The sequence below is a fragment of the Rhopalosiphum padi genome, chromosome 3 (assembly GCF_020882245.1).
Source record: "Rhopalosiphum padi isolate XX-2018 chromosome 3, ASM2088224v1, whole genome shotgun sequence".
Classification (NCBI taxonomy): domain Eukaryota; kingdom Metazoa; phylum Arthropoda; class Insecta; order Hemiptera; family Aphididae; genus Rhopalosiphum; species Rhopalosiphum padi.
The window spans coordinates 28,978,655-28,991,229 of NC_083599.1; the positions used below are offsets into that span (position 1 = coordinate 28,978,655).

A 12,575-nucleotide genomic window follows, 5' to 3' on the forward strand; every position below is an offset into this window, starting at 1 on the left:
ACGGAATATATCATTACCTCAAACAATAATCGAATTTAGTTTATAAATATCAAAATTAAGTGATTTTTAAAATTTACAATGGGTGGCGTGAAATAAAAACGAACAGCTAGAGTCTATAATCGCAGTAATATTCTATTATATGTCGTTGTTCTTTATTGGTGGGATTGTCACTAAAAATGCAGGATTACAAACTTACAACATTCTGTTAAATTTTAAAAGCAGCTGATCGTTTACACCATTTACAAGGTATAGTAGTTTAGCTTAACTATACTTTACCAATTCGATTTTTAAAAAACTCTCAGACAGACGAGTGATTGATTTGATTGTTACCCGGGATTCTCAATTACTATTTAACTGTAACGGAAAATGTTATGAAACGATGCTGTTACAGCTATATTATTATATAGCAAACAGCTGGAGATCCGTTAGGAATTGACATTTTAAGTGGCGAAAAAGTAAATATATAATATATTGATGGCAAGTATAACTAGAGTGATGATAGCAGTGATAACTGATAATTTTCCATCAATTTAATATATACTCGTAATAATTGTGCTTCGAAGAACGCTACCGCGGAACTATATCGTAATGATACACTATAGAATAGAATATTTATGGTTTGGTGTTTTATTTTTTCGTCATCGTTTTGTTTCGGCCAAAAGCCCACTGTTAATAAGTGTACCCGGTACCGGGTATATGTGCGTGCAGGAGTATGTCCCGGTGGGTGTAGATTACGGATCGAGTTAAAAAAAAAAAAAACACCTAGCACCTAATAACAGCTCTATAAACCGGCGACACCGAAATTATTACAATATAATACAATATAATATTATTATAATAGTGTTAGCTGGAATATTGAAATTACATATATCCTCTTACACGAGCGACCTGCGTTACCGTTATGGTATATTATTATTTCTAGTGGTATACTGTACACTATAGGTATTCTTGGAAAAAATTTAATAAAAAATAGATAGGTACACCGGTAGTTTTGTAAACCATGCAAACCGGTGGGTTACACACGCCAGACCGACGAAAGAAATTAATAGTCATTGACGTTATTAAACATAAATGCAACAAGAGTCAATACGTTACAGCCGCTTTATGTTTAACGTTGTGTAAGAAAAAAAGCAAAAATAAAAATAAATGCGATTTTATTGCGTGTTTGTATTTTTCATTCATACCAGCTGCAGTCTGCAGATGTATATAAAAAGTGCAGTAGGCGCAGTTATCGAAGTGGCTAGTCAGGTTATTACAATTTTGCATGCTGGTCACTTCACAATGTCCCAGCTTTGTCTTAAAAAAAGTTTATTAGGTAGGAATATATATATTTTGTTCACTGTAACTTGAATAAATCGTGGTTTTTAAAATTATGTTTTGTTATATTCTATTTATACACACACTGTTTATTAATAGTATTACATCAATTTTAGTTGATCACTTTAGGGCTGTATATATTTAATGTAATAAAGATTGCTAAATCGATATACACAAGACATCGGTAAAAATTTCAAAAATATGGAAATACGTAATGCAATTTAATATAAAAAAAGGCAAAATGAATTTATTTTTAAATATTACTTTATATTTTTAAAATAAATCTTTTTAGCATTTAATTAAATATATAAATAATATAAATTCAATTTTTACAAGAATAAATTATATATTAGATTTTTTTCAATCGTGTATAAGCTATTAAAATATGTAAAATAGAATGCGTCATATAATATACAACAAAGTATAGTAGGTAATACATTTCGATCAAAGTTGTATGAGTTATATTATAATATTATTGCTTCTTCATTATACAAAAAAAACATTACTTTTTGTTAAGAGGAAAGTCTAATGTAAACAAATTTAATGTAATTTGTAGAAAACATAAAATTTTAAATTTCTAATAATATGTTTATATAACAAATTTAAAGCAACTTAGAGGTGGTTATAGCAGTATTTTTGAAAACATGCGAATTTATATTTATATATAAAACGATAATTTATAGTTTATATCACCTGTTCGCGCTAGTCTACAGATCATTTCACTACATTTCCTCTCACGCAATCCATATCCATCATCTATTCCGGATGACTCCAGCCAATTACACCTCAGTGAGCAGGATTTACGCGAAAACAAAACTCTACGACCTGGCCGGGTTTGTTGGTATTGTGTTGTGTATGTTATCATCAAAGTTATAATAAATTCAAGAAATATTTACATTTCCAAGAAAATTTCTAAAATGTCTCGAGTTTTAGCCAATGATATGAATATGAATATAATATAATGTTCATTAAAACATTATCTACTATTATAGTTAATTAAGATTAGGATAAGGATTCTCGCGTACCATTCATTAATTTGAAACTTAAAAATATTTTAATATAGGTCCAATAAAATTTGTCCGATCCATTTTTGGAAAGCGTTGGGCTTAAATTTTACCTATCACTGAAAAACTGGAATTTAAAAATATAATTACAAAATTAAATGTTAGACTGTTCCAGTTGCGCTACTAATAAAACAAGTAACTCAAAACATCATGGTAGTTTGCCATCATGTGCAAATAAATTTGTTTGTATTTAAAAATGTGTTTTTTTATAATATTATTACAATACCTAAGAATTAAGATCTTCTATTATTGATAATAATGCTTCGTCAATATTCATAATGTTAGTATAGTTTTCTAAATATTTAATTATTCTATTAGTATAATTTATTTTATAAATATTTTTATTATTAGCACTACAAGTACCTACATTTTAACTTAAATTTATGATAATCGATTTTGAACAACTGAAAACAAAATAGTTATAATTCTTTAACAATGGTAATGTTTAAAGTAATAACAATAATTACTGTGAGTATTTAAGAATAATAACATTTGGTTAGATTGACTTTTCTTCCTATTACACGGTGGATGATGGAATAATAATAATAATAATAATATATTATAGTATTACAATGATGAGGGGCTAGAGCACAAAATGGACTTATTAGATGAGTGTTTTGAACGGTAAAAGTAATTATGACACATCGGCGGAGAACAAATTCTTCTAATTCGGTGTTTTAAGCGTTCAGTTCAATTGAAAATATTATAACAGTATAAATCATGAAATTGTTATGAATTCGCGAAAAACAAAAAAAAAATTTAAAAACTGACAATAAAAGACAACTATAAAAAAAATCCAAATCACTTAAAACGCATTTTGCGATAATAACGACGTAAATCATAATCCAATAGTCTTGTCGGTTATGATATTATACATGGAATATATATAATATTTTTATAATATTATAATTTGTATTTTGTACGCTAACGGTCAGTATTTTCTATGTGGGAAAAATTAAAATGTTGGTGTTTTTCATTGACGTTAGACTATAAAATATTAATAATGACAAAATAAATTGTCAATTAATACGTAGTCGTCACCCCTTGTTCGGACGACCGTTTAAAGCGGTGATATATTAACATTATACATACACGATAGCGAAACTGATATCCTAAGTATACAATAATACACTATTGGTTGTCATGTCGAAACCCCTCTGCAATGGACATACTTTTTTTTTTAATCCCGTCGGCAGGAAAAAATATTTCCGGAAGAGCGCATCACTTCACTGAAATCTGCTGTATTAAAAATAACACTGCACATTTGTCACTGTCCATTGAAACTATTTCATATGAGAAAGTACATTTTAACGTTTATTATATCGTCGGGGCCAACTAGAAAATCAAAACGCTTTTTGGAATGCCGTATTGAGTATATAGGTTGTGAACATTACAGATATAGATACATTGCTGAAGGCGAGTATCACTACATCTATATAGCTTTTTTTTTTTGTTTTAACTCGACTTTAAATTACAATTTTTAAATTGTTCGTTGTATAATAATAACCTAGCTATAAACAAATAGTATGTTCAGTTGGCATCATGATAATGTTGTACATAAATATGTACAATTGCTTATAACCACTAAAGTGGGCACTGAGCAATATGTAGGATGAATGTTTAACAAAATGGTTAATTATTATTATTTATTATTATTAAATTGAAAGTCGTATTTATTATTCACTAAACTGTGTGTAATTTAGATAGTGATTATTTAATTGTTTTTTAACCAAGTAAAGGAAATAGTTTTTACACTTATATTAATTTTAAACCTAAAGAGTTGAAGATAATTTTTATTATAATCTTAATAGCCGATAAATAATAATAACTGTGACTCGACGTTCTGTTAACTCAAGTTAATTTTTTTCATTAACTAAATTATCTCATTTTTGGATATTATCACACACAAATCATAGTAAAAGGTTTTGGTAATCCATTGAATATGTCGTTAATAGTATTCTGAGTTAATGTTAATAGAATCACTATTTGATCTCTACTTACGTGCAGCTAATCATATTATCAGCAATTTTAATAAAAGGAATATATTATTAAGCGAACAATATTTTTATTATTATTTACGTGTTTTTTTTTTTCAATCTTCTTCGCAGACATCGAAGCTGAGTGCCAAGACGATTATATGAAAATTCGCATCGGTTTCAACGGCTCCTTCGGCGGTCTGCTGTACTCGTCCGGATATTCGTATGACCCAGACTGCGTTTACATCAACGGCACTGGTCGGGATTACTACGAGTTTTACATACAGCTGAACCGTTGCGGTACGTTGGGAAAGAACTCCAGACAAGAGGACGCCAGGAAGAACCCAGCGGTAAGCTTTCGATACTATAAATAATATAACCATATTGCATACATGCATAATAATTTAATTTATTCATGCATTCAAAGTTAATTCTATAGTTATGGTTATTGCTTTGTGTATCAATGTTAATAATATACTATTTAGCGGAATATTGTTGAATATGCTTTGTGGATAACAATATTATAGGAAAATTTGATATGATAGTATTTTAGTGACTTACCAGTGTGTGACAACTGACAAGTAAATTTAACATTAGTGTGAGTGGGTCTAAATTGGAAATTTCGGAGAACTCATCAATTATTAATCAGTGGTCAATGCACTTTCATACGCACAGACATACTAAATATGTTTTTTAATTTTGAAAACGGATTTTGATTTATTAACAAACAAGTTTATTATGTTTTAATCAAAGCTATGCTTAATATCCATGAAACTTTTTTGTTACCTACATAATATTTTATATTATACAAAAATAAAAATACAAATACAAATTTTAACAAATAGGTCATTTTTTTGCATAGCAATTGGTGACTGCAGTTTTTAATTATTTTCAATTTATTATTATTTATGATAAAATCATATGATTATATAATAAATTAAATTAATCGATATAAAAAAATATATTATGGATAAATAAATGGTAAATAATAATTATTGAGTAAAGTCAACTGTCAATTCCATTTTAACATTTTGTTTGGTATCAGATGGGCTTAAAGACTTATAGCATATTATACTATTATAAACATAGTTATAATAAATAATAATATTATTATTTACTGTCTGATAGACATTCGGCTCATTCCGACGTAAGTAACAAGATATCAATGTCACGTCACGATATTTTTAATAATATTGAAACATTGTAATAATATCATCTCTATATAACGATATGTTTAATTGACGTACATCGTTTTCATTTTCAGAAAAATCTGATGTGGAATACTGTAACCGTCCAATACAACCCGTTGATCGAAGAAGAATGGGACGAACACTTCAAAGTGACTTGCGAGTACGGCTACGACTTTTGGAAGACTGTGACATTTCCGTTTTTAGACGTTGAGTACGTGTTCACTATATCCGTTTAACAATACTAATTTTACAGTTATATATGTATATATTATACAAAAAAAATAATTAAACGATTTTTCCTTCATTTATAAATTATGTTAACGTTGTTTGGTCTTCTGTTTTCTCAGAGTGGCTACCGGCAATCCAGTAGTCTTTACACTATCGCCGCCCGAGTGTTACATGGAAATACGGTACGGATACGGCACTACCGGAAACAGGGTGGGAGGACCTGTACGCGTCGGAGACCCGCTGACTTTGATCATCTACATGAGGAGCAAATATGGTAATGATTGAATATTACTAATAATATTAATACGTAATAATATTATGGTCGAGTCCGCAGTGGAGATTGCGTTCTTGATCAAAGTGACGTTTTCGGTATAATTTACACCGCTGATCGCCCACTATATGGATATAAACTGGGTGTTGTGTTTGAAGGCTTTTAAATAGGTTTATAATATATTGACCACTACAGTTGAAAAAAAAAATTGTATTTCCTCAATCTAATATTTGATTATATTATATTATGAATGTCATTATCGTAATAATCAACAATTTTACTGCACTTGTCCCAAATTAATGTATAAGAATAATCTGCTACTACAGTTAGTGTAAAAAATTATAGAAAACATAACTTACACTCCGACGGTAAATTAATAATCATCATACACAGCTAAACTGTACAATGTCTGTTCGTGCCAATAATAATAAAATATATGCTAATTTTCTTTTCATATCGTTATCGTTGTCGTTACCAGGAGTTTTGTGTGCCCAAATCGTTTTATATCGCACGTTCTAGAATTGCATACACCTGTACGTCCTTCGACGAGCTATCGTATCAATATTTTTTCGACCCTAATGTCGGCGCGCACAGTTCCAATAAATTGCTTAAAAACAAAAAAAAATCGCAAATACATTTGCACAATCTTCGCCTCAGAGGGATGTAAATTGTGTTCATTGATGTTTTCCCCTGTTAACTCGGCACTCGAACGCCGCATTTTAATATCGTGTCATTAAATTGTATTGTTATTATTATTGAACAAATTAATGTATTATTTTTGTTAACTGTTTTCTCGGTTGTGATTGCAGATGGTTTCGATATTGTGGTGAACGATTGTTACGCGCACAACGGAGCGCAGAAGAAGATTCAACTCATCGATCAATACGGGTGAGCGAGTAACATTATATTATATAACTCTTGACATCATATCATTATAATCGGCATGCAATAACAATAATATGTTAGTCGTATTATAAACCACGAATATACAGTACTGTTCACGACGGGTCCGGCTGTTGTCGTAGTATCCGGTCGGATCTCACCGCCGGGTATTTGATCTATCCGTTCGTGCACAATAAAATATTATGAATGATATCGTCATAATAGTCAACAATGAATAAATGATACACTTAAGAGGAAGTTATACCTCCGAGTTGTTTTTGTGTGTATACTGTATAGACACACGAAGGTACCAAAAACAATGAAATATTTGTTTTTAAAAAAAGTGCACGATAACAGTTATGTAGTTGTTTTGAAAATAATATGCAAAGTAAATACCAAATATATATTAAAAACCATATATCATGTCATGTTTTCTATTTTTTCTATTGATATTATATTATAAGAATAATAATATTGTAGTTATAACTCTACAAGTTTAAAACTATAGTAAAATAACCGATTAGTTCCATTATGGTGTAATTTAATTTCCTATATTATGTTTTCATAACGTTATGCTAAAAACATCGATGGCATACGACTATAAGTGAAATACTTCGTTTAAAAAATATGTTTGAATTTTTATTTTTTTGAAATATCATTAAAAAGTCACTTATTTAATCCCTCGTAAACGACGGTTTTGTCTAAGAGGGTTGTAGCCTCGCGATGGTTTCGGAAAAGTGACAAACAATACGTTTTTGACCTTTGACTTGACGATCACTTTGTCTTTTGTTTACAGGTGCCCCGTCGACGACAAGTTGATCAGCCGATTCAGAGGATCGTGGAGCGAAAGCCAAGTGTTCGAGACCCAAGTATTCGCTTACATGAAAACGTTCAGGTTCACTGGATCGCCGGCTCTTTACATTGAATGCGACGTCCGGATGTGTCATGGCAGATGTCCGGTAAGTCACCAAATCGAATTCAGACATTAAGCTGGTCGTTTGATCGAACAGTAACAAATGTGACCGGAAATGCTTCATCAGTATACATTATGCAGCAACATTTATTTTAATCAATTTAGTAAAGAAAGACTGTTTCGCTTTAATAGTTTGATTCAAAGGTGGGCTTTAACTAGTTAAAACATTTGAGTTAATATAAAAATATTTTAAATTTATTTTCAACTTAACTGGTTCGTTGTTAATTTTCGAATAATAACTTATCTAGTTTAATTTACTTAAGAAATAATTTGGTTTTTTTCAGTTGATTTAAAAATAATCCATTAAGTTAATATTAAAAATATTTTTTAAATTGTTAGTTTTAATGGTTTTATATCTACTATTGTACACGCGGTTTTAAATGGAAATGAAAATAATACATATGAAAATGTTACAATATTATTTTTCCTGATAAAATAAAATTGCATTTTATAAAAAGGCACTTATGCGATGTATCTAGGTGCTTAATAAAAATTAGATTAACTTTTTTAAAACCAAGTTTAGTTTATATTTGTTTACATAATATTAACTTTAGTGAGTTTGATTTATTATTTGTAAACAATTAACTTCTAAATTCACATAATTTATTCACTTAACATAAAATAATTAATATTTATTAATTTTCACGTCTTTTTTTGAAACTAAAACTAATCAAATTTAAATTAATTACACGTATGCCATAACAATTAAAAAAAATATATTATAATACTAAGTTTTGAGGGATAACTCAGTCAAGAACATTTTAACAATAAATTCATAAGACAAAGAGCAATATCAATACCATTAATTAATTTTATTATTGGTAAATTTGTTACTATAACAATATAGTGAATAACTGTGTAGCACATCGAAGCCGGATTTTACTATATTATGATTTTTTACTCAAAAAGAAAAATTACTTTCGATTAGATCACTTTAGACAGATATTTGACCATAATATTATATTGTATTTAGCAAATTTCACTTACCACTTACCTAATTTACTCTTTTATACAACAATAGCTGACCGTCTCGTTTCATTTGTTTTATTTCTATGTGTAGAGTCAACCGTGTCACTGGAGGAATGCCAAGAGCGTGGCGAAACGGTCCACTGATGTGGAGGTGGCAACGACCCCAGCAGCCCTTTCACAGAACATCAACTTATTCCAGTCTTTGAGAGTGCTCCAAGAAGGCGAAAACGGCGAAGACGCAAGTGCTCTTAGCAACAGTGAGTATACAAATTATATTATTACAACTCATATTATATACTCATTGACATTACCTCCCCAACTTATTTCTAATATTATACTCATAAAATAATTACATAAACTATCATTAAATATAAATTCTCTAATATCAAGTGATTATTAGTATAGGATTTATACTTTTTATATATCTTATTAATCATTCAAATTTATAAATGTTAAAAATATTATTTAAGTTTAAGAAAAAAAATTACGGGGCCACCTCGCCACAACTTTATAGATTGCAGTGACACGACGTCTTACATAGTGCGTTATGCAAACCTAGCCGATTTCGTGCCACTTCCCTACGCCCATTACGAAATACAATTTAATAAACAACATAACTGTACGATTTTCAGGGACCACGGGATACTACACGGACAACAGCCAGAATTCAGTGTGTGTGAGATCCGGCTTGCTGGCCGGTCTGCTAGCGCTCGCCTCCACCGTGCTGTGTTTCCTGAGTTTGGCGCTGACCGTCATGTGTTACCGGTCCAAGCGACTGGTCAAGGGTTGCGCCGACGATGCGGCTCATCACGTGATCGCTGCCGCACCGGCGAGATGTTTCCTCACGCACAAGGGCAGAATAAACTGACGGGGGTTGGCGTAAGTCGACTTAACCGCTGGGCAGGGGGGTACGGGAATCGCAACCTGTTTTTTTTTTTTTTTACAAAATATCGTCAGGTACAAAACACTTAACATTATCATATCATACCGTGTGTATACAATCAACACTCCTCTCATCACTCGCATCGAACATAGTAATATTATATTTTCTATATATATATGTTTTTTTTTTTTTAATTGTAATTATTAGTATTATTATTATTGTTATTGTTGTTAAATGGTATTGCAGTGCAGACATTCGGAAGGGGCCGGAGGATTACCCGTGACTAGATCGCGTACAGACAGGACGATTTTCGTATTCGTTTTATAAGAATATCATTATATTATATAATATGCTATGCACACTTAACGATCGGATTTTGTTTTTCCCGAGTCGATAATTCGTTCTCCCCGACACGCCTGCGGACACTGTATACGTTATAGATGTGCTTCGTAGTTTTTGGTTGTTAGCTCTGTGATAATATCTAAATAATACCAATATAATACTCACCATCAAGCGTCGATCTGTAATATTCGTCTGCTGTTGTTTAACTGATTATCCCTCGACTTGTCTGTGTGCGAACGTTCGTCTGAAACACGTGATAATAATATTAATAATAATAATAATTACTGTCCTTTCAAACATGTCTCACAAGACAGATAATATTTTAATAATTTAAGTCAGGTTTAATGCACTATTTATACAAAATGAACGACATCTTTATGTAATTTTTTAATCTTTTTCAATTATTATTATTATTAAGAAGAAGAAGAGAATACAAAAAATGGGCCATACTAAGTAAAAAAAAAAAGTAAAAATATTGTATCAATTAATTCGTATACTATAATATTATAGTAGTTGCTATTTGCTGATGCTGTATTAAGCGTACAACATATGCGTTCATACTACTTTTTCTCGTAAACACAATTAGGTGGCTTCTCTATGTTCACAGTTTTGAATAGTATACATATTTATACGTATATCTTTTCCGCACTCGAAAGCCATTCATGATAATATTATCAGCTGTTATTCAGTTTTTGTGACGAATGGCTATGGTCAGCGACCACCTGTTTATGATCTTATGACTTCGTGATCTCCTGTGCATTATACTTGAATACGCGAAGACATCCGAAATGCAAATTTTTACATACGGCACACACGTTTCGTCGTGATTTTCAATACAGCGAGTATAGATTATTTTCGAGAAATTCGTCTTGGTACATCAATATTTCGACACGGAACAATTTATTATAACATATTATGCAGTAGAATCGGTAGAAATTGTTTGGGTCGCCGAACCACTGACAGATTCGCCCCAAATGTCGCTAAATTATAATAATATTATCGCCACGACAGAGCTCCCTCTTGATCTACATACCAGACAAATCATTGTTTCGCTCACCTACCGTGTCTACCTCTCGTCAACGCTCGCTCCATATTCTCTCACGTAGGTATGTCATTGTCGATTCATTTCAGTTTCATAGACGAAATGAAATCGTCTTAATAGTACCTAGTTAAACATTATATATAATAATTATACATAGTACCTAAAATCGTATCTTATTAGGTGACGTTCTACGATAATACTTTGAAACTATTATAATTATTAATAATCCATTACGTCGTCATTGCATTATTAGTATCAATCGTTTCATAATAACTGATGAATAACTGCTTGAAAAAGAACAAGAATTTTTCATTTCACTTGTCGCTTGTAAATATTCATATAATATTATTGTATTAGAAACATCTTCTTAAGTAAGTTAGATTTGTATTTTAGATTATAGTTATATATATATATATATATTATTCAGTGTTTGCACGTGCGTAGACACGATGTGTTAGGACAACCTCTATCTAACGAGCAACTAATTGATGCGAGCGACTAGAACGTGAAAACGATTATCAGTGCCCGGGAAGGTATTAATTTTATTATAATTTATTTCCAAAATCATTTTCCACGGCAAAAAAAAATATTATTTTTTTCTGCGTGGTTAGGACGAGTGAATTAAAATTTAATATCAAGTCGTGTAAAAATATTTCCGTCAGAAAATATTATGTTGTGCTCTTTATATAGGGGTTGTACTAATAGACCTACTAGTTTTTAAGCTCTGTACAGAGCATTTAGTGTTTTTGGTATAAAAACAAAATGCATTTTTTTATATCATAATTCCATAATGTTTAATTTTAATATTTATTATAATTATTTTATCAGAATATTAGTAATTATATAATATATATATTTATTTGATAAAATATATAATATATAAATTATTTTTAGTAACCTAATATTATTATATTATGATACATTTATTTTAAATATAATTTTAGTATTGAAATTGTGCATTTATCGTTTCTTTAGTAACCTTTTATAATATGATGAACATTTTCCTTTTGGATGCTATATTGCCATTATTTATATACGTACGCGTAGCGTAGGTATACGTCGTCGATTTCAGTAAAATTATAATACATAGTACACTGCACATCAAAAAACTGCTTAATAATAATAATAATTAATAAATCAATTAATTATACAATTGACTAAAATATTATTTTTCTCAAAATACAGTGAATAGTGGATTATTTTTAAATAAGAAATGCTGAATTTAATTGTATTAGTAAATAATGCATATTATTTTATAGTTTTAAAACAAAACTGTTTCACTGAGTTAAGTTTTGGTACATGCACGGATCACAAAATTTAAATAAATTTAAAAATATACTATACCCATCTAAAGTAGTTAATTTAATTATAAACAGGATAATCTATCTACAGAAAAAATAATTTATTTAAAATTCTAAACTTTTTTTCAATATAATTT

The 12,575-nt window shown here is 30.0% G+C and overlaps 1 protein-coding gene across 1 annotated transcript in view; it reads left to right on the forward strand.

Annotated features, from left to right (window-relative positions):
* Positions 1 to 12,089, forward strand: part of LOC132926316 (uncharacterized) — a 75,603-nt gene extending 63,514 nt beyond the window's left edge. The window contains exons 5-11 of the mRNA XM_060990665.1: positions 4,490 to 4,707; positions 5,622 to 5,758; positions 5,895 to 6,049; positions 6,856 to 6,934; positions 7,725 to 7,887; positions 8,962 to 9,127; positions 9,503 to 12,089. Coding sequence (XP_060846648.1) covers positions 4,490 to 4,707; positions 5,622 to 5,758; positions 5,895 to 6,049; positions 6,856 to 6,934; positions 7,725 to 7,887; positions 8,962 to 9,127; positions 9,503 to 9,738 — 1,154 coding nt within the window. The 3' untranslated portion in view covers positions 9,739 to 12,089. The remainder of the gene's footprint in view (positions 1 to 4,489; positions 4,708 to 5,621; positions 5,759 to 5,894; positions 6,050 to 6,855; positions 6,935 to 7,724; positions 7,888 to 8,961; positions 9,128 to 9,502) is intronic.
* The last annotated feature ends 486 nt before the right edge of the window (positions 12,090 to 12,575 follow it).